Here is a 27580-nt window from a genome sequence, read left to right as displayed (position 1 = left end):
GGGAAGGACACGTGATAGCAGCCGTATAACATTTTCTAACGCTTAAATAAGGTTGTTTTTAGAGAAACTGTGTTTATTCAGAAGTATTTACCTTCATACATAGATTTCACATACCCTTCCACATACCTCCTTTATATTCAATAGTGGTGGCATTTGTAGATCTGCCAGAGGAATAGTCTAAATTCTGCGCCTCTCGTTATAGACCCCTTTATAACACTTTAGAGCACTTGCATGCGTATTTGTTTGGCGAAGGCCTAATTTAGGATGCTTAATTACTTTCAACTTTGCCTACAGATCACCCATTACCCGGCCCTTACTGCCATTAAACACAAAAAAGCTGCCTCGTGTATTACACCGAGGACACCAGTAAAACGTTATATCACGTATGAAAAAAAGAAAAAAAAATAGATTGAACAACTACGTTAACACCCCTAACTAAACCAGGAGCTCGAAATTTTCGGTACACGCCGCAGTTAAGATTTCACGCATTTCGGCAAATTCAATTTTTTGCTAATACAGAGCTGTTTTGTGGCATGCGGAAACGTAGCTCAATACGATAGCGTCACACTTTTGTGAACTCGCTAAAGGAATTCTTCACACAGGTAGTAATTGATGCAGATGCCTCTAACTTCGCAGGGAAACTTGAGATATTGTTCCCTCTAACTCTACGGAACTTTGTCTTGTTGGCGCTTGTAGTTGCACCAGGGCGGTTGGAAAGATTTTGCACTGGTCGTAAAACGTACGGCTCAAGCTCAGGAGCTATTGCGTACGTAATTTATTGCATAGGTCGTAAACAGGTCACACCTTTTGCATTTTGCGTACGCATTACCCAACACAAGCCCTTAAGCATGTCAAAAATAAACAAGTTAGTTGGTATAGTTCATCGAGGACGCCGTATAAGCGAACAACATTCCTCGTTTAACGCGAAGAAACACCATAAATTCGAGGGTTGAATAATTGCGCGCAATACTTCTGCTCGAGCTAGAAACATTAAATTTATGCCACACAGTACTCTTAATATTTCCTGTATTTTTCAATGAATTTAAAGTTGTCTTTTGCCGTTGCTTTATGACCCTAGGATAGATACATCGCAGAAAACACCAGCATGACACTCGGGAACTTCTGAATAAGTAACTTTCTAAGCATACTACAAATAACTTTCACGGAATAAACACTTATTTTTTGTCACTCACTACACACTTCCTACTTGAATGAAATATAAGCACTGTTCCTCGCATAGTTAACAGAGAAGACGAGGCAAAAGACACTTCCTGCATTGTACAATGTACAAAATTTCGGTGAGAACATGAATTCAGTAATTATTCTCCAAGCGCATAGCTTACATAGACACATCAAATTTTCCGTACACGTCATGCAAGAGTGGGTCTGATTTCCGGAAAAATTGTTACGTGCTCTCTGCTTTCTTTAGTCCTCACTGGGAACAGAGAAACATTTGAAGCGTTACGTGAATGCGCTTCGCAATACCGCAGCTATGGTCACGGCCACTTACCTGGACCTCCTTTTCGACTTTCAATCCCTGATGTGGTCCCGAGGTCTAAAGTGCCAAGACGTGCTCCCGGGAGAGAATTCGGAGACTCCCTTCCTTGTGGAATGGTCGCACGCCGAACACGGCTCGGAGCCGCTCCCTCAGCTGGAGCATCTACGAGCACGGGTACTTTCAACTTTGCCGCCCCAATGCCCAGTGCACGAGCCTACACATCCGCTATCGCCACCACCTCACGCGACCCCAACGATTGCTGCTCTTCGGATTACATCCTCCTTACCACCGGAATACATATATGCCTCCAGGCCCAGCATGGCCTTCAATGGGCTTAGCAACACCGCAGCTATGGTCATGGCCACTTGCCTGCAATGCCTCTTTGTCTTGCAGGTAAATAATCAATATTCACGATACGCACGTCGCACTCATTATGCGGCGCTTCTGGTGTTGCCAAGCCCACAGTGTCATTTTAAAGTTGCAATTTCTTGTGCGCATTTCATCAAACAGATGCCAGCGGTATCAGGCGACATGGAATTAAACCGAGGTCCCACCATACGTTCTCACGAGACGCAAGCATCTTGCGACATAAGCACTCCATGAAATCCCGTCTAGTCAAACTTACATGCTGCAAGAACTTAAGTCCATCCAGCACAAGATATCCCAGAATGACTGCGCTATTAAAAAGATTAACGAACGGCTAACTGAAATATAAAACGATTGCAAATCGATAGTGGGTATAAAATGACAAATCGATGACATCCAAGTTCTTTGTGACCAAACGCGTAAGATATACCAACAATTTGAGCAAAATTGGACGTCTCAGAAGACCGAGCACACCGTTCAAACCTAGTATTTGGTTTTTCGGACAAAGAACGTGAAACACGGTCCGAATCTGAAGCCTCGGTGCTACGAATCTACAGTACATAACTAAACATAACAATTGAATCAATGGATATCAAAAGAGCCCATGGGCTAGGGAAATACAAAACAAACAAAAACCGACCAATCACTGTTAACTTTGCACATTTTTAAATTAAAGAGAAAGTTCTATCCAATGCATATAAACTAAAGGGTTCCCAGTATCGAATCTCGGAAAATTACTCTCCCAACACCCTTAAAGCAAGAAAGCATCTCGGGGTGTTCGGCAAGGCGCAACAGCAAATCTTTAAATTACGACATGACAAACTCATAATTGCCAGCAACACCTACACTTACGACCACAACGCAGAGAAGGTCGTTCCTCGCACTTTAAACACATAGGCCCCAGCAGTGTTAATGCGAGAAGAAAATCATTTTCGTTCCTATATACAAACATAAGAAGCGTTCTCCCTAAAGTAGATGCTCTTCAAAACCTAGTTAACACAACAGAATCAGATCTGTTCGCAATCACTGAAACATGGCTTAACCGTGCTATAACTGACTCTGAGATACAACTTTTCCCGGATTTCAATATTTTCAGACGTGACCGCACTAACAAACGTGGTGGTGGCTTATTAATAGGTAGTTATAAAAGTCTTCAGTGCACTGAAATTAAGACAGCCTCTTGTTTGGAAATCCTGGTCGTTCTCTGTAATGCTTCCTGTCCCCCCACGATAAGTGGTGTTTGTTATCGCCCTCTTGGTAGTGACTCTCTTTTCGTACCCAAATTCTACGAGGCCCTTCGCTCTCTAACCGAATTTTATCGACATCTTCTGATACTGCTGTTCGGCGACTTTAATTTTCCGGCTATATCCTAGACTAATCTAGCATGGGCAGCCTCCGAACACGGTATCGAGAGCGATTTCATCAACTCATGGCTAACTTTTGGACTAACGCAACTCATCAATGAACCCACACGCTATAGCTACAATTCACTAATATTCTAGATATTCTTCTTGCCTCTGATCCCGACAGGGTATTAAAAATAACGTTTTTACCAGGGCTCAGTGACCATTCAGTAATCCATGAATCTTACTCCTGTCAACTTTCGCATCCCACAAAGATAACATAATCAATAACACTGTACGATAAGGGTAATTATGCTGCTATAAACTCTGAGCTTGAAGAACTTGCTACTCCTTTTCTAACTGACTTTTCAAAGCGTTCAGTCGAGCCTAACTGGTTACTAGTTAAAAACAAATACTGGACCTGTTCTCTAAGCATCTGTCCAACATTATCGTAACTGAAGAGAAGTCATGCCCAGTTCAAGTCACATTGAAGCGACTGAACAATAAAAAGTTTCCGTTCCGCAAAATGCTCCAATGACGCATGCGCGTGGAGTAGCTATTATACCATAGAAAAAAAAAACGCGGAAGGCTCGCAAAGAAAAACTTTCTTTTTTTCTTACAGGCATTGCCCGATATGTTTCAAAATAACCCTAAAAAATTCTGGAACATCATTAACCCAAATCGCTCGCTATCCTTAGCATTGTGCTACGGACAAAACCATTCAATTCCCGATCATGAGGCCGCCGAACAGCTTAACTTTTTTTTTCTTCTGTGTTTACTGCCGAACCTGTCGACAACTTACCTCCCCTTTCTTATCACGACCATAACGTGATGCCCGACATCACATTTTGTCCGAACGGCATTTCAAAATGAATGGACTTGTTAAAACTCGAATCATCATGCGGCGTGGACGGTATCAACGCGCAAATGCTGAAAAAACACGAAGTCAACTACTAGTATGATACTCTGCCATATTTTCCAGCAGTCACAAACAACAGCAGTGGTGCCGGTGGACTACAAAGTGGGAAATATTGTTCCAGTACCCAAAAGAGGTCCTCCATCTTTGTGCAGCAGTTATCGCCCTATTTCACTTACTAGTATTTGTTCTAAACTAATGGAACATGTGATCTACTCAAACATTGTTAGGTTTCAGACTGCAATAGCTTCTTTCATTAAAGTCAACACGGCATTCGCGCTGGAATCTCATGTGTCACCCAACTAGCTTTATTTTATAACGATATTAGTTCCAACCTTGACTTAAACATACCCGTTTATGCTCTCTTCTTACGCTTTGAAAAAGCGTTCGACAAAGTTCCACATCAACGGCTACTTCTAAAACTTTCTCAACTAAACATTAATACAGCTGTATACAACTGGACACAACAATTGGTCTGTGCTAATACCCACTCATCTAACCGATCCGCCGTAATCTCTGGTGTGCCACAAGGTACAGTACTTGGACTCCCACTTTTTCTCATTTATATTAACGACCTCCCAGATAATATTTCTTCTGCAATTCATCGATTTGCAGATGACTCCGTCGTATGTCGTTTCATTAGAAACCCAACAGATATTAATACCCTTCAAAACGACCTCAACTTTATCGAACCCTGGTGTAGCTCATGGTTAATGTCCTTAAATATAAAGAAAACATTATTGTTATTGCACCGCAGGCCACATTACCAGCCAGCAGAATATATAATTTTCGACTGCGCAATACCATCCACTGAATCTTATACATATCTTCGCGTAACATCTTCCAGCAATCTCTCCTGGGCAGTAGCTAACATAGCTAACTCCGCGAATCGCTCTTTGAGTTTTCTTCGTAGGCACTTAAGGCTCCTTCACCCACCAGTGAAACTAATAGCCTATCTCACATTTGTTCGCCCTAAGTTAGAATATGCATGCTCTATGCATGTCCTCATCAATTTACCCTATCTAATATTCTCGATCAGTCCAAACTCGTGCAGCTCGTTTTATTTACTCTGTGTATTCTTACTATTCCAGGGTGCCCGAGCTTGAGGCTCGTGGTCACCTTACCAACCTTGAACTGCAACGTCACACATCTAGGCTATGCCTTTACCACAAATTTTATAATGCTCCCTTCGAAGTTTCACCTATCTTACCAGTTCACCGCTTGTCCAGCCGCACGAACCATCCCAGAACGGTTACACGGGTGCTTTCGCATTTCGCCCCCATCGAAATCCGGCAGCCGTGGCCGGGATTCGATCCCGCGACCTCGTGCTCACCAGCCCAACACCATAGCCACTGAGCTAAACCGCAGCTAAACGTCCCAGAATCCGCACCTGGTCTACATCTGGGATGAGGTGGTTGTTGAGGAGGATTTCAATTTTCGGTGGGGGTCTCATGTCTATGCGACATTTGGGGGGATGTAGAACTAGGAGTTCAGATTTGGCTGGAGAGCAAGCTAGGCCAACCACTTCAGCTTGTTCCGCCACTATATTGGCCCTTGCCTGGAGCGTCTCCTCCATTTCCCCTGAATTACCTATGGTTGTCCATAGAGTAATGTCATCGGCATAAATTGAGTAGGATAAGTTCGGTACCCGTGACAGCGCCTTAGCTATGGGTACTAGAGTAATATCAAACAGTAAGGGAGAGAGAACCGAACTTTGCGGTGTTCCTCGGCTGCCTAGTGGAAAGGAGCTTGAGGAGAGTTGTTCAAGAGAGAGGTCTGCTGTACGGTGACTGAGAAATGCCGAGATGTAGGCATGTGTGTCGCTGCCAACATTCAGGTTGGATAGAGCGTCCAGGATTACCGAATGTTGCACGTTAGCAAAGGCTTTGGTGAAGTCGAGTGCAAGAATAGCCCTCATGCGTTTGGCATGACGGGGTGGAGGGTTTCCTCTAAACGTTGCAGCATTACATCTTGTGTGGCTAGGTGGCTGCGGAAGCCAATCATGGTGTGCGAGAACAGATCATGTTCTTGCATGTGTTCTTGTAGTCTGTGAAGGATCACGTGTTCAAACAGTTTCCCCAAGCAGGAGGTCAGGAAAATTGGTCGGAGATTTTTTAGGTCTAATGGTTTGCCGGGTTTTGGAATGAACGTGACTTTTGCATGCGTCCATTGTGTTGCGAGTTCCCCTTTAGACCAGCATTCGTTGAAGAGGGGCGTGACTGCCTGGATGGAACGGTCATCCAAGTTTCTAAGCAGTTTGTTAATTATTTTGTCTGCGCCGGGCGCAGATGTTGTTCGGAGTTTGTGCATGGCCGCCCTGACTTCCCATGGTGAGATGTCTCCATCTAATGTGGGGTTGGGCAAGCCTTAGTAGTAGGGTAAAGGTGTCCTGCCTGTGGTGGTGAGGTATTGTGTCCTTAAGTTGTTGAGGAGTTCTTGGTCTTGCATGGGGAGCTTATGCAGGATCCTGTGAATGTTCTTCCTTTGAGTTGTTTTTGTGTGGTCGGGATCGAGCAGGCAACGAAGGAAGGTCCAAGTATCCTTGAGCCGTAGATTTGTGAGAGAGTGGAAGGGGGCAAACGTCCGCACGGTGCCCGGGACTTCCACCAGTTGAAGCACGCTTCCATCTTCACTTTGAAGGGGTGGTACATATACACCGCTCCGTAGAAGGTGAGCTGTTTGGGTAGCACAGGAGTGTTCATGAATTTGATCAAAATCGACTTCGTGCGATCGAGTGGGCGAGTGTCCGTGATGGTGAAGTTCGGACTGCGATTCATGGTGGTGAGATCTTGAAAGATGTCTTCTTGCGACTGATTGTAAATCGCGTTGTAAACAATGCCCCTCAACGCATCATTCGGTGATGCAATATACGCGCGCACTGGGTATACTGTTGGTCTTCGATTCGGAGCACTTGTGCACTCACGTAGCGCTTGTCTCGATCTTCACATGGCATGCTAATGGTGAAAGATTTCTTATGCGGGTTCAATCGGAGCCGATAATGAAGCCCAGCTTCCTGATAGTTGATTTGTGCAGCGGATTTGAGCAGCGGATTTTGAGACCTCCTCTCAGACGAAATATCACCTTTGGGTCCGTGGTTGGGAGTTTGGGGAGTGGAGCGTGCTGTTTAGGTTTCAGAAAGTGAGGCTTGCCTGCTTGCGTTGACTGCGGTTCGGCAAGATCCTCGGGTTATCGAAGTTGGACCCCAAGTAGGCTTAGCGTAGCGTCGCCCACCTCGGAGAGAAAAAGGCTGCTTTGACTCAAATAATCATTGGAAAGTCCCGAGACGTGGTGCGTACGAGTGCAGAACACCTTCACTGACAGCCGTCTTCAGGTCATTTCCAGTCGAAATTTTGCCGTAGGGAGTCATGAAAATGTCACAGTTTCGCCCTAAGGGCGAAGCAATGAATGCGATAGCAACACAGCAATGTCATACGAAGTAAGGTGAGCGGCCTTGGTAGCAATATGAATTGTAGTAAACATGAGCTGATTAAGTAAGCAGGTGTGCTGCGGCGTAAGTAGACCGACATGAAGAGAGACTCGATGACCACGAGAAGGCGTGTGTGAAACGGTGGTGTTGATGAGAAGCGCTTACCATGGGCAGCGCGTGCGAAGGGACACACCTGTAGTGCTGCACTGCCGATCTGGGCAGCATTGCATGTGTAGCGTGCGTTGGAAAATGTGGCCCGACTATTACTAACTGAATGAACAAGCGTGGTGTGAGCGCGCACAAACAAACATCAATAGATCACACTGAATGACTGCAGTCAACGACTGTCAAAACGCTGGCAGCGAGCGTATGTACGTGCGGTCTATCGCTTCAACGAAAACTGAGCGGCGAATGCAGGGAGCATAAAGGTCAGAGCCGTGTGGAGATAAGAGACGGTGCGGTCGAACGAACGACGAGCGCGGTTGTTGGCAGCGTAGAAGTGCGCCCCCCCCCCCCCCCCCCCGCTCCCTCCGGCGCTGGCTTCCCGCTTCCTTGCTTGCGCGTGGGAGAGATAAGAGACTGCGGACGAGCGACGAGCGCGGTTGTTGGCAGAGAAGTGCCCCCCCCCCCCCTGCTCCCTCCGGCGCTGGCTTTCCGCTTCCTTGCTTGCGCGTGGGAGATTGAGTGAGTGCGTTAGCTCTCCGTGATAGCGCGCGTCCCCGCACGCTTCCGCTGGGGCATACGGCGCGCGGCGAAGCTTTTATCTATACGGAACCTCACGGCGACGGCGACGGCGACGGCAGAAATCCGGTTGAAGTGTCCATATAATTGCTATCGCAATAAAAAAACTGAGCCTATGTGAGGCACGTCCGCTAAGCTCAGCCGCTACCGGCGTTCCCCCAGCCCTTCATGGAGCACGGCGCAGAACACGCGTTTGCTCTCCGCCGTGCGTTCGCTCCCCGTGAAAGCGCGCGTCCCTCGTGCCCTTTCACTCGCACATACAGCATACGGCGAGCCGCGACCATTTTATCGCCATTGACGTCATACGGAACCTCACGGGGATGGCAGAAGTCCTTGAAGTCTCCATATAATGGCTATCGCAATAAAAATCACCGCCCAAGCACTCCTTGCAGATGGTTAACCAGCGAAGCTGAAACTTGCGGCCCCGGTGTTTATTACTGTGTTAATGCCGACGGTTCGTTAAAGTCTTTCTCAATTACTGGTTACGTCTTCGTGTTTCTTAATGAGCTTACACACACGTTCTGCTACCACCGAGAGAACGTCACTGACGGTATGCCCGCAGTCCGCCGTTGTCGCTTGCGTTCGATGTCTGGAGTTTGCTCGGCGGCGTGGTTAGCAGCATCCGCCCGCCATTAGCGCTTTTGATTCTTCGAAACAAATTGCTTCAAAATTAAATCTGCCTATCACGTGAGACAATTAATGGCCCCTAACCCCTTAAGCAATGGCTCAAACACAGTCTCCCCACTGCAACGACAGAAGTGAAGCGAAATTCCACGCTGGAATGATGAGCGGCAATGGAGCCAGCTCTGGAAGAAACTGACGACGAGCGTGGGATTAGTGGCACGAGCGCGTTCGCGCGGTTGCGCCGAGGGGCACCAGCGAGCCAGCTGTGGAAGAATTCGACGACGCTCGAGCCATTGCTTATGATGATAGTTTCAGCGCACATCGGATGGACGGATTTTGGTTTCGCCTAGCCATATACACCTTCCCTGTAAAAACAACCAGAATGGAGCAACGAAGAGCGTGCTGGCATCTTTCGACGAAGAGAAACCTGAGGCTGCATCGGGGCGCAGGTGCACGCACGCGTACGAGGGTGGCCGATTCTTGGCCTAGCCCCCTTAGTCGGTATAAGCCAGAATAGGGTCATCATTATCATCGCGTAGTCAACCTTCGTGTTTAGCATATTAAACAGACATCTCTACTTTATGTCTGGAACATCAGTTCTTTAGGAAATGTCGTCATCACACTGCCGTCCTACCCATGTCGATTTGCATGTCGTCATGTGATGACGTTGCTTGAAACAGGCGAAATATGCACATCAGACACCATTTTGACGCCATCCATGTGCCCATGTTCCTAAGTAGCCATCGCCACCACTCAGTGGTGGCGCTGGCTGACACTGCCAGCGTTACTTCTAGTTGTAAGACATAAATACCCCAGAAAGTGGATGGGAAAACGGCGCCACGGTAGCTCAATGGCGAGAACATCGCACGCGTAATGCAAAGACGTGGCTTCGTTCCCTACCTGCGGCCAGTTGTTTTATGGCGAATCGATATACCTCTACCAACCAACGTTTGTTTAGTGTGCCCTGCAAAAAACTGTTAAGGTCCCTGTTGTCAAAAAAGAGAAAGTACAAAACAAGCATCGAAATCACATGACAGATGATAAGGCCCCTGTTGTCAGCAATTGAGGGCACAAAACAGCATATCTTCTTTGCCATATCTTCGCCACATAGAAACCAGCCTAGCCGCACAACTGAGCGCTTGTTTTTAATGAAAAAAAAAACCTGCATGTCATGATCGGGCGCACAGAGCGAGCGGCGCTGATAAAGGAGTGTCGCGCTTGGACATGACGTCGCATAAACATATTATTCGCTCCAATTGTGGAATAAACACCGAACGGGCAAGGCAAGAAAAAAAAGAAGGAAACTCGGGCTTGAGTAAATGCTGACCATCGAACTGTTTCATCGGGAAGGAAAATGAAATTGTCATGTTCTTATATTCATTCGCGATCACATCTTACTGGTGAGAGTTGCTGGCGCGTACCTTGTGGCCACCGGTCACGCCAAGCCCGTCCCGGAACCACTATACAGATATGCGGATTCCATTTCTTGATCGGTCGTTTGGGGGAGCGCTGAAATAGTGGCGCTATCATGCGCTTGTTTTTGTAAACCGCATATTCTTTTCTTTAATAATTCCTTATGGTGAATATCAACAGCTTCGCTATAATTCACCTACAATTTTTTTCATCTATTTTCATTAATTTATCATTTCTTTATTTCAATTACTAAGTACAAGTAATTTCCCCTATGTTGTCCTTGGTGTCATAGTTTGTTGACTTCTTATGATATTTTTTTTTATTTTCAAGTTGCTTGTAAGACCAATCTGAACTTATGTTCTGTTTTCCTTGTGGCGCATGTCTTTCCTCTGATAACTCTCATCACCATTTTGTTTTGCGCACAAGTTACAACCTACACGCCGTGGTAGCGAAATGGCTTTGGTCGTTGTGCTGCTAAGCTCGATGGCGTAGGATGGAATCCGGGCCACGGCGGCGGCTTTTAGATGGGGCCGCAATGCAAAAACGCCCTTGTACCCTGCATTGGCTGCACGTTAAAAACATCAGGTGGTTAAAATTAAGCTGTAGCCCACCGTTATGATATGCCTCCTAATCATATCTTGGTTTGGGTAAGGGAAACCTCATAATTTCGTAGTTTTTTTTAAACACATTGCAACATACTGAATATTCAGCCACGCATAAAAAAACGGATTTCTTCCATGGATATATTTAGCCTCATTGCTTTCTTGTCGCCTGGCTAATGTAGCGCGCCTGTCTTCGGGGGGCAAATATAATAACCAAGAAACGCTTACGACCGTTCTCGTTTTTTGAATACATCTTAGCAGTTGACTTTATACTATCGACAAACTTGCTTTTATATTTTCTGGGCGCCATCACTGATCCTCAATTATACAAAAGCTTCAATAAAATAAAAATAAAAAGCTTACCAGCAATTTTTATGCACTCTACATTCGGAGTGGGCTGCAAAAGAAAAAAAAAACATTGAATGAGTATCTCTTGTGGCCGCTGCACAAATGTTTTGACCTTTATTGAATTCATGACCAAACAAAATACACTAGGTGGAATGTGATACCAAAGAACGATGAAAAGACACCATCATAAAAAAGTTAGAGTCGCTTTAAGCAAACCAATTTTCCTTCTCGTACATAGAGATCGCGCCAGTCGGGGATGTGATCCATGGCATATATCTGTTATATATTTACCTGACATGTTCTCCGCCCCTTATTTGAAAGAACCTACCGATAACACTTGATTTGAAAATTGGCTTCGATCACATCCGAAGTACTTGCCCTTAAATTATATTTTATCCAATAAGGCGGTGGGCATCGCAATGGCCATGATCGATGCAGACCGAAATGAAATACCCGCCCACGCGCTAATTGACTCCAAAGCGGCGTGCATATGGCCTATCTCAAGGGGGTCCTGCGCGCTGCGGCAGCAAGACCTGCTAAGAAAACCCCGCCAACTGCAGCACGGGATCACTTGGTGTACAGTGCATGAGGGTCTGCGGGGAAATAAAGTGACAGACTCCCCACGACAGGAACAAATGACCGATTGGCGGACTCGACCCTCGGATCCTCTCCAACCAACGCATCACCGGTCATCCCGTGGGAGATCCTTGCCCTCCAGGGAGCGACGAACACTCGCTTCCCCCAACCCTAAGCTCACACGCAATCACGGAAGGGAATGGCGCAAAATTCAAACTAACCCTTGTCCAAACTTCCTCCGTCAGAGCAAGATCGCATCGGCGGAGCCAGGGCACAGGTGCGAGGTTCGACCAATACTGAGACGTATCCCGTTGGAATGCGGGAGGCACGCTCAAACAACGGACTTAAGATTTACACTAACCTGAAAGTTCTCGCTGCCATGGGAGACGTGACTCGGCGACTGCGATCTAGACGGGCCAACAGCTCTTCTAGATCAGGCCTAGCAAGAAGCCCGAGCCAGTTGAGTTCTAGAGCAAGGACCCTACCGCTAGGGAGCCTTGTCCTGTCCTTTATTAACGCGATAGCGTTTTAGGGCCCCGTGTTGCAGAAAACCCAGTGGTTGTGGTAGTAGTAAACATTTAATAAAGTATTATTTACAGAGAGGTTGTTCGGAAAACCAGCCCTTAGTGGGCCAGCTCCCTACAGTACTAGGTGGAGTCCCTATGCAGGGACCCCATTGGTCGTGGCCGCTGTCCTGACACGCCGGACAATGGCCTGTTTGGCCGGAAGGTCCAGGCAGCCTAGCAGGGCCGCCTCCCAGTCCTCTCGGGTTGGGTTGGGGTTGGGGGTTAGAGAAGGATTGAGTTGGAATGCCCATACCATGTGGTAGGTGTCCGCCACCTCCCCACAGAGGCCGGAAAAAGAAGAGTCAAAGTGTTTGAGCACTGCCGGGCACAGTAGCGTATTAGTGAATAGGCGAAGCATAATTCTCTCGTCCTTCTTCTTCTGCCCTTTGCAGAGCGCAGGAAAGCGGTGGTGGGAGTCCCGAAATGGGTACTTGTGTCTTTAAAAGTGAGAAGAGGAGGATTGTATTCTGGATCAGAGTGGTCATCAGTGGAGGAGGCAGTTGCCCGGTGAATGAGTGCGCGCGCGGCAGCGTGGACTACCTCATTGCCTGTGAGTTCCTAATGGCCAGATTAGTGAGTGGGTAGAGGGGTCAGCTACCCGCGGACAAGGTCGAAGAATTTGAGCAGTTAGGGGGGCGATGCATCCCAGATGGAAATTTCGACAGGCTCCTCTGGAGTCAGATATGATGGTTTTGGAATTGTTATGTGAGATAGCTAGGGTTATTGATTGCCACCTCTTCAGCATGGGTAGCATTGGGTGCACGGAAGGAGAGACCATCCACCTGCCTGTCTTGGTGGACTACGGCGGCCGTATACCAACCCCTATAGGTAAGGACCGGCGATGTCCGTGTAAAATACGCTTTGTTTCGAGTCATAGTGGCGCCGGAGGGCAAAGCCCGCGCGTCCCGGCGATCAGTGTGACTCATGGGACATATTGTTGGGGAGGGGTCGAACATGGATCACGTATTTCCAGTGTTCGGGCACTCGTACCCGCTCCTGTATGTGGAATTGATTCCTGATGTGTAGGCGATCTAGGAGTCGTCTACCTGACGGGGTCTGCGCCAAGCGGGTGTATTGATTCGTCAAGTGAGCCTCCCGAAGCTCCCGGTAGGTGTTGACCACCCCCAGGACAAGAAGTCTCGCATTGGAATTGGAGATGGGGAGATCTATGGCTCGCTTCATGATTTTGCGGAGGGTGACCTCCAAAAAATTCTTCATCGTGTTTCCGGAAGGGCAGGTACGGATTCGCATACAAGATGCGACTCGTGACGAAAGCTTGTGCGAGACGAAGCGCATCCTTGCTTTTGAGACCCCCACTTGTTGGAGACCCGGCGGACCATGCGGCCCACCTGTTCTCCAACCTCACGGAGTTTGTGAAGTGTTGCCTCTACTCGGCGGTGTTTGTGTATGTGGAGACCAAGGACACGGATCTCCTGTGCCTCGTTAATGGGTCCACTATGTAGCGAAAGGTTAATGGACGAAGTGCACTTCGGCGTGGGCCGAATGTGCACGAATTATGACTTCTGTGGGGAACATTGGAGGCCGCAGTCTGCCGCGTATTCGTCCACTCATTGGCGCACCACCGGGGGGGGGGGGGGAGTCGGGGGTTGTGACCCCACTGAGCCAGAGTTCACTCCCCCCTTTTGGTTAACCACATTTCTTTCCGTGCGTCTTTGAGTACTGCAACTAAGATGAAAGACGCGCAATCGTCTGCACACTCGCAAAACTTGCGCAAAAAGCAGCATTTTTTGACAATTTCGGGCGAAGAAATTGCAATTAGTGCTGTTTAGATGGTATTGACAAACTAAAGCAAACTGTCAACCCCCCCCTGGCAGAGATCCTGGGTGCGCTACTGCATCCACTATATGCGCTGCGGCTTGCAGGCTGTCCTCCATGTTGCCCAGGTTGCACTCTGTGGCCCACACGGTGATGTCGTCGGAATAAAGGGCAAGCTTTACCCCGTCGACAGCATCCAACCGGGCCGGGAGCCGTACCATAGCTAAGTTGAAAAGGAGAGGCGACAGCACAGAGCCCTGTGGTAAGGGCCGTATTCCTGATCTTGGATGCGAATGTACGCAGCTGTCAGTGAGAAAAGTTCGAATATAGTTGAAAGCGTGATCGCCACAGTTAGTGGCATTGAGGTGAGCTAGGATGTCTTCGTTTGCATAGGCCATTTTGTTACCATAACTCTCTTGAACAAATGCCGTACATTCTCAATATACGCTACGAACGACTCTGCCGACGAATCAGCACCGGAGGCGAGTTCTCCTTTCGCAACCGGCTGACGGCCATCAAGCTTTCCAATCATCTGGGTTAGCTGTTTGCAGCAGCCCAAGCTAGTAAAGTGCTGCTCATGTATCTCACACCATATGCAAGGCGTCCTAAATGTTCCTCAACATCACCGTACCGTCCCAGATGTTATGGCTGCTCACACGTTCGGTCATGGCTGTCCATACTTCACTGTACTCGGCATCAGTGCCACAAAGGGTATGTCGGGTCTGGGGTCCAGACGATGTGACAGGCTGACGGTTGGGAGGGGGGCTGCACCACCACTGGCGCTTCATTGGCCACCTCTTACCATCAAGGCTGCAACCGCTTCAGAGTTCCGTGTTGAATTGACGAGGAAGGCTATGAAAACTGCATCACGACGAAATATGTTAGGAGTAAATATCGAATTGCACTCATTTCAAATATACAAGCGCATAGAGAAAAGCAAACATCAACCAAGACGATGTGGCAATGCGCAGTGTATTTGGCCCCATCTTCCACGTGAGCGTGAGTCACCAAAACACAATTGTCTTCATTTCTGTTACGATGTAAAATGTTCTTGGTGGCCTAATAGCTGAAGCATAATCACCGCGCAGAGACAACGCATCGATTGAAGGAGCATGATATCTGTTTCTTAGAGCGAAGCCTTTCTTTGGAAACTAATGCTTCTCATCGCCATCGTCATCGCTGTCTCTGAAGCAGGCGCTGCTTCCATTGGTGATAGCACACGGAACCTTCCTCTAATGACAGAGTTCCGTCCCGAGATGTGAGGTTCTCTGCTACACCACCAGACGATGCTGTCCTCCGCATCACAGGCGGCGGCACCCACCGGGAACGACGCTTCACTGCTTTCCCCTATACTCATTCGTAACCTCCCCTTAGGGGTTCGATAACTATTAACATACTTCACCACCTGGCCAGCTGTGGAGCCTGGCCAGCCTTATGCGTGAAGCCTCACCCTTACCAGGAACGCAGCCTCGCTTCCACGCGAAGTGGTCGCGGCGAGGTTGCTTGGCGCCATATCTTACACCACTGCAGCCGCGTTTCGTGCTCGATCACAAGCGCATCATGCGGTTCCCTCTGAGAGCGTTCCTGGCGCTGTGCCATGAATACTTTCGTCCTTCTAAAGCAACGAGTTCGAGGGAGAGACACATAAGATCTCTCGAAGATTATATATCACCGTCAGTGATCTCTTGAGAATACCACCCCAGAATACGACTTTAATTGCTCCTTTAAAGGTCAACACGGCTCATCCGCTACGAGCAAGTTGTCGGGCGCCATTGTCGGCTGAAAGCAGCTGTAGGTTCATCATCGGGGTCCGCCGTTTTGCCATGGCATCTCATAAAGGATTCGACTAAGTGAATTCCCACAATGAGTGAGATCCGCCGTCTGCTTCTAAACTGTGTTATCTACGTGCTGTGTGTGCACATCCTTTGCACAGGAGTGCTCTGTTCCACCAGAATGGCAAGGCCCTCTGTGAGACATTTCCACAATTGATAACGTGGCATGACCTTCAATTCCTGAAATCCTTTTTCATCAAGCAATCAGTTTTATTATCTGAACATAAAAAATGTGTGTCTAATATTTGCACCGAATAATAGACGTAAGGACAGATTCCCGTCCAAAGCCAACTGCGTCTACAGGTACGTTACAGGAACTAACTTTAAAATATAACAAAAAAGGAAAAAGAAAAACGTAACATACATACAAAAAATGTGCTCGAGAACATTTTGATGATTTATTTAAAAAAGCTTATATCGTAATTTGAAGTTTCTGGCAGTTTTCACTGTATGGAGCCATCTATAAGCAGTTGGCTGCATTTAGAGTCTATATAGGAACACTTGCAGCTTTTAGAAGAAATCCTGGGCAACTTTTTTTTTCTGCGCTGACATCGTTCAATCGCATAGCTATTAGTGTCTCAGATACTAATTCCCAGCTGTGGCAAAATATAAAGGTGAGTCCAGAAAAATGGAAAAATAAGACTTGCTTACCTGTCCTTGTTTGAGAAATAATAACGTCAGGGAAGCCACTGTTGTGATCAGGAGAACTGCAACAGCAACTTTCAACAATCCCATCGCTGTGGAACGAGACTTCCGTGCTTTTTTCGGTGGTGTCTTTAAAGGCGCTAGCTCTCCATGGACCGACGTGACCGAAGCATCATTCACATAATCAACATACGGGGGCAGCGTCTTGTCCTCCATTGGGAGGTCCAAATTTCCGTACGTGAATTTCGTTAAGCCAGCCTTTGACTCCTGCGTCCAAGAGGGCAAAAAAAGGTAATCCAGATAAGGCAATGCCTGATGTTATTCATGTGATTTCGCATCCCACTGCAATACTGGCACTATGGGGCACGCCGTCGTGGTTTGATCATTAGATCTAACGATTGATCTAATCTTATTTTGATCCTCTAGGTTTCTGTAATGTACACCCAAATCCCACGAGCGTTTTCCCATTGCCCGTTTTTATATTGGGCTGCCCGCCCAAGCCCGATCAAAAATGTTATGGCGAGACCCGGGCCCGGCCCGGGCACGGAAATAATCTACGTTACCCGCCCGGCCCGGCCCGCCACCCCATTACCTTAAGCCCGAGCCCAGCCCGAGCCCGGCTTGAAACCAGGCCGAACTCTGCACGAACCCTGCCCGAACCCGGCCCGAGAACGAAAAAGATCACCGAGCGGCATTAAAAAATAAAATAAAGAAGAGAATGAAAGGACTTTATTCTTAAGGCATAAATACATGTCATATGCAATTATGAACGCCATTTGAGCGGTTTGAACGCAAATAACAGCGCGCGAAGTAGTACGAATGACCCTGCCGAGCAGCATCGCCAGCTGTTTCCAACGGCGCCACCTTGATGCGGCCCAATCCACTTCTTTCGCAGAGCCGCCCCAGTATTTTTCCACGTCGGGTGCCTCACTGCAAAGCATGCGTCACCCCAACCGTTCGTCCCACTTAACCGTATTCTAGTACACTATAGCCAAAGCGGAGCCACGGTTGGTCGTGCACGCGGCGCATGGATGGAGTACATGGAGAAAGAAAGCTTGTCGTTTCTCCATGGTGCAGCGTAATGCGCTGCTGCTAAGCGCCCCGTTGAGAACATGCGTGCAATCATTGATGGACGCAGTGCCATATTTCAGCCGCGTGACGAATTATCTTACCTTACCAGCCATCGTTTTACCAATTCGCCTTTGAAGAATCACCAAGTCACGAACGCACTTACACCGCGCTGAAAGCATTAATTACAATTATTTATGTAAGGAATAAAACGATATCCTTTGGTTTGAGGCGGCTTCGATCTTTCTGGACTTTTACATTCTGTTCAAACAGCGCAATTAAAATACGACGAAAGAAGAAAAGGGAAGTACGCAGTAGTAGCACTGCTAGCTTCCAGCTGCGCCGGCGCTACAGGTTGTTTATAACCGAGGCGCACGAAAATAACTCGCTGCTCTTTACATGCACACCACCGGAAACTCCGAGCCCGACCCGGGCCCACATCAAAAAGCACATGCCGTGCCCGAGCCCAGCCCAAGCCCCTGAAAAAACTGCCCTACCTGGCCCGGACCGGGCCGGGCCCGGGCTTTCGGGTAAGCCCGAGCCTGTGCAGTGCTCTAGCTTCTACTAAGTCAGTAAAGAGCCCCGATATCAGCCTGAAGCTGTTCCAGCTCTTTTGTGGCGCCGGATATCTCAATATTCTCCACTTTGCTCTTTATATCTCTCAGTTCTTCTTTCTTGGCGGTCCTGGTGCTGCTGGATATCATCAAAGCGATCTGAGAGTAGCTGGATGGATTATTCTATGCCGTTTACCTTAGTCAGCAATTCGAATAGCATGTTTAAGTCGCGGTCCATAACTACAGGCCTTCACTTCACTATCGGATGTTCTTGTAACTATGCTTTGCCGTTTCCTGCCCTATGTCATTTCCTGCCCTATGCCATTTCCTGCCCTACACTTCTCACACTTCCAGTGCTTCCTTGAAAACTTTTTTGCCTTAAACTGTTGCTCAGTGACGTCAGAGCATGTTCCTACGTGAAATAAAAATTCACATTCTGTACAGGTCAGTCCAAGACCATCCCCACTCAGCACACATCGACATAACTTACAATGCTCCATGATAACAAAAAAAAGGACGATAGGAATATTGCTTCAACCTAGAACACTTTCAACCGTGCATGTCGCGCTTACATCGTCAGTAACCCATCACACTGGCAGCAAACAGCAAAAGGCGGATATAAACCGTGGGAATAACACCGAAGAATAGTCACCAACCTATGACAGTAGAAACGATGATTCAGCGGGCTGCGTGCGATGCGCTCTGCCGCTGCTGCCAAAGTGAAGGGAACCGCCCCAGCTGTGGCGGTGGCTCGCAGGAAACAACAGTAGCGCTTGCGCAGAATCATTGCGGTGATGTGGTCGGCAGTGACGCGGCACGGATTCAAACATTCAGAACACCAGGTCGAGGAAAAGCATAGGGCAACGAAGTCTGCGGTTCACAGCTTTCAATCTGGGGACAGGGGTAGGGCCTGCGACTGTAGAAAAAAACAAGGATTCAGCAGGCTGCGTGCAATGCGCTTGCCGCTGCTGCCAATGTACTACATCCAAACCCATTCCATTCGTTTTTGAGTGTTACACACAGCGAGTGTCGCTGTGTGTCCTTCCAGCTGATAAAGAGGCGGTTTTGCTGTGTTCCCTGTTGAGGATTTCAACGCCAAGGCCCTAGAAGCCATCAGTGCCACGTTTAACTGTCATAGGGAGGTGCCGCTAGCTAAGGTAAAAGCGGAAGCAAAGCGCATGTGCAACGGACTTAATCTACAAAAATTGACCAAGGCCATTGAAAACAGCAAGCGTAATCATCTACAAGTTTTCTTCAGTGCCAAAACGCATAAACCCGATGTCCCGTTACGGGTGATTGTATCAGAAAGCGATACTTGGCAAAAGCCTTTGGCCGTGTTTTTTACAAGATAAGTTGGGCCTCCTGCCTGTCAGCGACCCGTTCCTTGTTAAGAGCTCAGACACTGTGATTGATTTTTTGAAGTTACATTCTGGCCGTGGCCTTCAGGCGTTCTCTATTGATGTTAAGGACCTCTATTATTCTTTGCCGCATAGTAGCGTACTGGCCTGTGTTCAACAATGTATTGATGAGTATGGTGTTGTGCCCTTCCAGAACGAGGCCGGCTTTTCTTGTAGTCAATTTTTAGAACTTTTACAGCTTTATCTTAATTCCACTTTCATCACTTGGGATAACCAATGTTTTTTGCAGAAGAGCGGAGTTTGTATTGGCTCCTGCATTGCTCCCATCCTTAGTGACCTGTTTTTATCCTATTTAGACCGTGACATTTCGTTAAAAGTGCAAGGCACTGCAGTTTTTGAGATATTTAGATATGTTGATGATTTTCTCATTTTTATTGACTGCTCTTCTGATGCCTTCATCCTGGAAACAAAGAAAGCGTTAGAAACGTTTCAAAAGTGCCTAGTTCCCCTTCAAACCACTCATGAGTTGCCCGTGGAGAGGTCTATTCGCTTTCTTGATCTCCGCCTGAGCTTTCAGGATAGCCACACGTGTTGGTCGTATGAGCCGCGAGCAAACAAGCCACTTCTGCCATATACGTCCGCACATTCTAAGCTTGTTAAGCGGGCCATTATCAGTTTGTGCTTCAAGAATGCCCTTAGCAAATCTTGCTGCCATGTAGTGAACGCAAGTTTTGAGAAGCGAACTCGACGTTTGTCCCTGGCTGGATATCCCAAGCAGATGCAGGTGTCTGTCGCGGAACGCATTTTACGAGAAGCGCGACCCAGCACGCCGAAACCTGTTGCCGATGTCTCTCCCGGCAAACGGCCCAAAGTAAGTGTTGTACCTTACATGCACGGGATATCCGATAACTTGAAAAAGATGGCCCAAAGGGCAAATGTAAGAGTAGTTTTTTCTGCTCCCAACAAGCTCGGCAAGCTTTGCAAGTTGACGGATCCAAATGCCGCCCCCCCGCCCGATAAGTGCACGAAGCACCACCGGAAAAAGTTCGTAGAGTGTGCTCACCGCGTGGTGTACAACCTCCCGCTTTCATGTGGAAAGCAATACATCGGGCAAACTGGGCGTTGTCTCAATGATCGGCTCCGCGAACACCGCAATAATGTAAAAAATGGCACCGGTGGGTTCTTGGCGATTCATTGTCGCGATCATGGCTGCAAGCCTATCGAGGACGAGCGCATGATTGTGTCCCGTGGTAGGACGCAGCTTATTCGGGAAATAACTGAAGTGCAGATGATTGAAAAACTGGGTGATAAGTGTGTCAGTTTCCCTTCACTGGCTCTCACAGAAAAAGAACTAAGTTTCTTGGTGGCGGCATCACTATACTCGTAACTATGTTACACGAATACGCAATCCTTTTAGTTCATGTAAGTGCATGCGCAGTTCTATACTGCCTGACACATATAAACTGATTCAGTGGCACAATAAATTTAGTTGAAAGTTTGCGCTTGGTGTGTGTATTTTTCTCTGCCGTCCTTGTCCTTTTGTTGCGCAATAACACCTTAGTAATGGACTACCAATTTGCCCGCAATGCTGCCCTCATTAGGTTTCTGAGTGTTAATCTTTTTTCGCTGAGTCATTGTCACTTTTGCTCATTCATGCTCATGACTATGACTAACATCATCCTTTAGTGTTCCCTTCACTTAGTACCCGAATCAGAACCTATTTCAGTGATTTTTGAGTGTTAATATACTTTCGCTGAGACATTGTCATTTTTCCGGATTCATGCTGATAAGTACGATTTCTACCATCATCATTTAGTGTTTCCTTCACTTAGTGCCCACATCCGAACCCATTCAAGTGATTTTTGAGCGGTAATCTTTTTTTTTGCTGAGTCATTGTCATTTTTACTGAGTCATACACCTGACTGTGACTTCTACCAGCATCCTTTAGTGTTTCCTTCGCTTAGTACCCACGTCCGAACCCATTTCAGTAGTTTTTAAATGTTAATCTTTTTCGCTGGGTCAGTGTCATCACCTGCATGAGACGCATGTCATGATATTTATGTCATGCACTATTCATTACGTTCGTCATACACTCCTGTCATACTATGTCGATTTTCGTACCGACGAAGTTAACGAAATGACCATGAGAGCACGAAGAAGTGGGTGGCTGTTTCATGAGCTACATAGCCTGCATATCATGAAAATCATGTCTTGACATATCATTTATGTTCGTCATATACTCTGGTCATAGTATGCAAATTTCGGTACACACCAAGTCAACGAAACGACCACGAGAGCACAAAGACGTAGGCAGCTAGATAGATAGATGGATAGATAGATAGATAGATGGATAGATAGATAGATAGATAGATAGATAGATAGATAGATAGATAGATAGATAGATAGATAGACAGACAGACAGACAGACAGACAGACAGACAGACAGACAGACAGACAGACAGACAGACAGACAGACAGACAGACACTGTCAAAGTAGCATATGTTTGCCAAGAAATCCTAACGTGCCCATCACTCCTTGTATCCACCTTTCTTGTGATCTCCCAATTCTGATGAATTGTGACAGTATGAATAAAGAAACAAAAAAAAATTAAGAGACTATTGGCAATGCTTGTAGGAAGCCTAAATCTCGAATGAAGTTAATCAAATGAAGCCACAGCTGAGCACGTCCCCATCAATAACAAAATCACGACAAACCAATGTCCTGTTGACTAAGAAAAGCCGGCAGATCCCACACCCTGGGGGAATTGATGTTATGCGAAGCAGTAGGCGGGGAGCCGACCAAGTTGAGACGCATATCACAACATTCATGTCATGAGTCCCTAGGAGTCCGTTTAGCCACACCTGAGACCTTCTGGCGAAAACCTTAGTCATACTAATGACTATGACTTCGACCATCAACTTTTAGTCTTTTCCTTCACTTAGTATCCACGTCAGAACCCATTTCATTGGCTTTTGCGTGTTAATCTTTTTCGCTGAGTAATTGTCTTTTTTGCTGAGTCATGCGCATGACTGATTTCTACGATCATCATTTAGTGTTTCCTTCCCTTAGTGCCCACGCCAGAACCAATTCTATTGGCTTTTGAGTGTTAATCTTTTTTCGCCGAGTCGCTGTCACTTTTGCCAGTCATGCATCTCCCCGCGGCCACCGAGGTGAGGTTGCGCCAGCAGCTCGTCCCTCACGACCTCAAGGGCGTAGTTCCTCCAGTCGGCAATGGCATGCTCCGTTAGAGGAAACAGGTCGCCGGTCATCTCATGACTATAATTTCTACCATCATCCTTTAGTGTTTCCTGCATTTAGTATTCACGACAGAACACATTTCATTGGATTTTGAGTGTTTATCTTTTTTCGATGAGTCCCTGTCATTTTTGCCAGTCATGCTGATGACTATGATTTCTACCATCATCCTTTAGTGTTTCCTTTACTTAGTGACCACGTCCGAACCGATTTTAGTGGTTTTTGAGGGTTAATTTTTTTCACTGTATCCTTGTTATTTTTGCTCAGTAATGGTCATGACTATGACTTCTACCATCACCCTTTAGCCTTTCCTTCACTTAGTACCCACGTCCGAACCCATTTCAGTGGTTTCTCATTGTTAATCTTTTTCGCTGGGTCATTGTCATGACCTACATGACACGCCTGTCATGACCAATCACTCATGTTCGTCCTACACTCCTGTCATAGTGTGCCAATTTTGGTATCTACCAAGTTAACGAAACGACCATGAGAGCACCAAGACGTAGGCGGCTGTTTCATGACCTACATGACACGCATTTCATGACATTCCTGTCATGACGTATCCTTTATGTTCGTCATATACTCTTGTCATAGTATGCCGATTTTGATACATACCAAATTAACGAAACGACCATAAGAGCACAAAGACGTAGGCGGCTAGATAGATACTGTCAAATCAGCAAATGTTCGCCAAGAAATGCTTCGCATTTAATATGGGAATGAATGCAAAAAAAGCCGCGGTTTTGCCTGAAAGTGGAAGCATAGATTGCGATAGCAAATTAGTAGAAAGCTATACAAAGTAAGGATCGCTGCCTAGGCGTCGGGCACGAGCCCTTGAGCTCTGGTGGCTTCCTCAGCCCGTGGACGCCCAGATTTGGTTTTCGAAGGCGGAGCTGAGCAGCGTAGTCTTCCAGCGCACTCGGTTCGAGGCTTCGTCCCCGTCTGGAACCTCCCTCTTGTTCGCACTCCTAAACAAGTCTTCCAGGGTTGCGCTGGCCTCACAAAACTGACATTGATTTGACGAATAAAGCTCTGGAAAACAGACATTCAAGATCACTGGTTTTACAAACGTTCTTGTCTGAACCTCGGTCGCACAGCTGCGGTCGCACAGCTACAGATACATGCTTCTCGAATATGTATCTGCCCATGCTGCTTTTGGAAAGGCGTTCATACTGCGCTATGTTTTGTGCCTCTATCAAATCTCCCAGCATGTTGTGTAGACCCAGAGCGAACAACATGGTCGTGCTCCTGTTGATCGGCAGCCCTAGAGAAGTTAAGCATCGGGTATCACTCTCAACACGGTGTCAAAGTCGACGTACCAAGCAGCCTCAGGGACAGGTTGGTCGTCCCTCCGCTACCGAAGAACATGCATCCGGAATACCACAGGGTGTTACAGGCCGGGGTTTGGGGAACCTTCTAATGCGTCTGCTTGGAGCTCGAACCAGGTTGACAATCGGAGAGGGTCCGGCAGGGAAGACGAGGCGAGGTAAAGACAAGTAACAGATGTTTAATGGATGGTTACGGGTGAGCGGTGGGCTCCTAAGAAATACAAGAAAAGTTCAGCGTGTATGCACCTGCACGCTAGGGCAAAGCAAAAGAGTGTTCCACGTGGCTGCTGGCTGGCTTTCTTATACCCTCCACCATCCAGGCAACCTCCCCCTCTCGTCTCTTCCACTGCAGGACATGGGGCAGACCAGAAGAAGTAGAGATGGTAGTTGATCGTAATGGGATGAACGTCCTCAGCGAGGGAGGAAGGGATGCAGGGCGGCTCGACAGTTTTCGTCTCTGACCCTTGCGTCTAACACGTCTAGTATTGTTGACGAGCGAGATCGTTAAGCACGCCGATTCCCATGCCTTGGCACGTGGTCCGAGCATGGCCGCTCGAAGTGAATTCGGGCATGCCCGAAAGCTGCACCCACCAACACCCACCGCACTAACACTACATGCATCATAACTACGGCCCAGCAGTGGGAGACTTTGCTGCTCAGCTTGGACCCAGAATAGCAGCTCTGGGCCTTTCGGATGGCCGAAGACGCCACCAGAAAGCAAAGGCTCGCCGCCGTCTGAGGGAGGGGAGGCCTGCAGGTTAGTCTCCCGACCTCCGCCGCTCCCAGACCCCACCATGTACACAATAAAGTTTTATCTGTCTCTCTCAAAGTGAATCGGAATTGACTACACGTGGTCCGGGCATCGCTGCTCTAAGGGAATGGTAACAAGGGGTAGAAGGGAAAAGAAAGCGAAGGACGTACAGAGGAAGTACGGCAACTGTGAAGACGCGGTGTTCGTGGACGTGGCCAGGTACGCGCGCAGGCGCGGCTTCACGGCCGCTGTGGTAGATCACGAGAACGCTTGCAAGACTAGCATCACGGTATGCATGGTGTACGTGGAGATGGCGGAGGAGGTGGCCATCGCGCTAGCGATAACCACCACCGCGGGGGAAGTGATCAGCGACTCCCAGACGGTAATTCGCTGCTACGCCAACGGCCGCTTCTCCCCCGAGGCGTTATGAATACTACCCACGGGCAAAATCGAGAATAAGGAAGTTGACATCCGATGGGAGCCCGCCTACACCACCTCGCTCGCCGGCAACTGAGGCGGCGCACGGGGCGGCTCGAGGGCTTACGGACCGAGCCGCCAAGGACACTACCGCCGCCTCGGCTGCAACGTCTATTGAGGGGTGAGAGTGGGAGGATCGCCTGACGAGCTATAGAGAAATCACACAACACTACAGACTGGCGAGGTGCAAATTTACTCCACCATACAAGAAACTGAACAAGAGACAAGCGGTCGCAAGGCGACAGCTGCAGACAAGAACGTTTGTAAAACCGGTGATCTTGAACCCCTGTTTCCCAGAGCTTTATTCGTCAAATGAATGTAAGTTTTGTAAGACCGGGGCAACCCTGGAACAGGTGTTATGGGAGTGCGAACAAGGGGGGGGGGGGGGGGGGGTTCCAGACGGGGACGCAGCCTCGAACCGAGCGCGCTGGGAGACTACGCTGCTCACCTCCGCCCTCAAAGACCAACTCTGGGCGCCCACGGGCTGAACAAGCCGCCAGAGCTCAAGGGCTCGTGGCCGTCGCCTAGGCAGCAACCTAAAGTGGAATAAGTAAACTTTTGTTGGCACTCCTATCACGACCGGAGCACTTGCTGAACGTAATGGTTGGTCGGCCGCGCTACCGAACTCCCACGTGTTTCTTTTAGACCGCTATCTTGCTCGTGGCAAAGAATGCCGTACACGTGCGTTTCTGGGAATAACAAAACTTTTGGGCAATTTATTGTGAAACTGCTGCTAATTTACACGTCGGGTGCATGCTGCCTGATGGTGAGGTCAAGCTTACGTCTCAGCTCTCTGTAACGGTCGAAACGTTTACGATACTAAGTACGATACTGTTAAATTGCCGTCACGCGCCCTCGATGACTAACCGTGTTGCTTAAGCTTCGTCTGCCATATGCATTTTCTTTGCATAACCACGATTGCAAGAGCAATCGTAAAACCGCATTAGGCTGGAATAACGCCACTTTTGTAGCCATTTGTATCTCAGTGGCAACACCTCTCACACATGGCGGTTGGCAAACGGCGCTGTTTCAGTTTTCTATCCTCTCGCATTTGCTATTATTGGGGCCATCAGACGTGTGTGCTCGACATGCTGTACAGTATAAAATTCATACCACGCTGTCGCTTTCGAACTACGACACTGTTGCATCCCCGTATGGTCACTATATTCTTAGTGAAGCTATAGTCGACGTTCGCCCGATTTATTATTATTATTATTCCGAAAGCGATTATAGGGACACTCCAGGCGAAATTCCGCTGTTGTTGCGTACGCACAGGAAGTGCGCCACAGTGGGTTGTCACTTCGTGAGCGATGGTCCCGCGCAGCTTTACTGTCGCAGGTAGTGTTAACTTAACCGTGCATGCGAGTAGAAACGCGGTGTATTTATAGCAGCCAAAAGTGGTCGCTTGTCGCTGCTGCTTCGCTTCATCATGCCAGCATTCCGACAGCGACTTCCTCTGCCACCGAGTGAGATGTGCTCATGTATCCTTTTGCGCACGGCACCAAGGTTGTTATTGAAAAAGTAAGAGAATGATTCATTTACATTGACTATAACACGTAAGCTGCATTAATTTACTTATTATAGCTTTCGGGTAATTTGCTATCGCTATCGCTGCTGCGCGTTTCGGGCGAAACTGCGACATTTTTACTCTTGTCCGCTGTTTTGACAAAGCCATGCAGACATTCGGCGAATTCCTTTTATCCTTGCGCAGAGCTGAAGTTAGTTGACTGTTTGCCCAGGAAGCAAAGTTCCTATCAGGGCCAGCAGATTGCTGTTCGAGTGCAGTTTGTTAACAATTCACATGTTGGATAGTAATTTTTGCACATATTTCTAACACGTGTTCCTTGCATACTTTACAGCCCCGCTGTGTATGCCTTCTATCAGCCTGGTCCACTAAAGCGACCCCACAGAAAACCCCTGCTCACTTTCTTAGTACCTGTGATCTGAACAGTGTATTTTCGTGTCTGCGACCACTAAAATGAGCCTGAAACATGACTTGTAAATTGTGTAGCCGCCAAGGTACTCGCAATGTCTTCTGTTCTGCATCTGCAACCAGGGAGGAAAGGCTGCGCCCAGCCAGTGGTGAATTACTTGTGAGCCTATGTACTTGTGAAC

The 27580-nt window shown here is 47.8% G+C and overlaps 2 protein-coding genes and 1 long non-coding RNA gene across 5 annotated transcripts in view; 1 reads left to right on the top strand and 2 right to left on the bottom strand.

Moving 5' to 3' along the window:
- LOC119463481 (uncharacterized) overlaps nucleotides 1-19165 on the bottom strand; it is a 31560-nt gene extending 12395 nt beyond the window's left edge. Inside the window, exons 1-4 of the mRNA XM_037724326.2 lie at nucleotides 18952-19165; nucleotides 16680-16940; nucleotides 11294-11327; nucleotides 1511-1660 (exon numbers count right to left, since the gene is read on the bottom strand). Coding sequence (XP_037580254.1) covers nucleotides 1511-1660; nucleotides 11294-11327; nucleotides 16680-16889 — 394 coding nt within the window. The 5' untranslated portion in view covers nucleotides 16890-16940; nucleotides 18952-19165. The remainder of the gene's footprint in view (nucleotides 1-1510; nucleotides 1661-11293; nucleotides 11328-16679; nucleotides 16941-18951) is intronic.
- Nucleotides 1-27580, top strand: part of LOC119463475 (uncharacterized) — a 562544-nt gene that overhangs the window by 438682 nt on the left and 96282 nt on the right. The window lies entirely within an intron of this gene.
- Nucleotides 1-27580, bottom strand: part of LOC125940444 (uncharacterized) — a 405801-nt gene that overhangs the window by 299397 nt on the left and 78824 nt on the right. The gene's annotated exons all lie outside the window — the stretch shown is intronic.

Source organism: Dermacentor silvarum, chromosome 9 (assembly GCF_013339745.2).
Source record: "Dermacentor silvarum isolate Dsil-2018 chromosome 9, BIME_Dsil_1.4, whole genome shotgun sequence".
Classification (NCBI taxonomy): domain Eukaryota; kingdom Metazoa; phylum Arthropoda; class Arachnida; order Ixodida; family Ixodidae; genus Dermacentor; species Dermacentor silvarum.
Note: the sequence above shows the minus strand (reverse complement) of the source record. Positions and strands in the feature narration are given on the sequence as shown.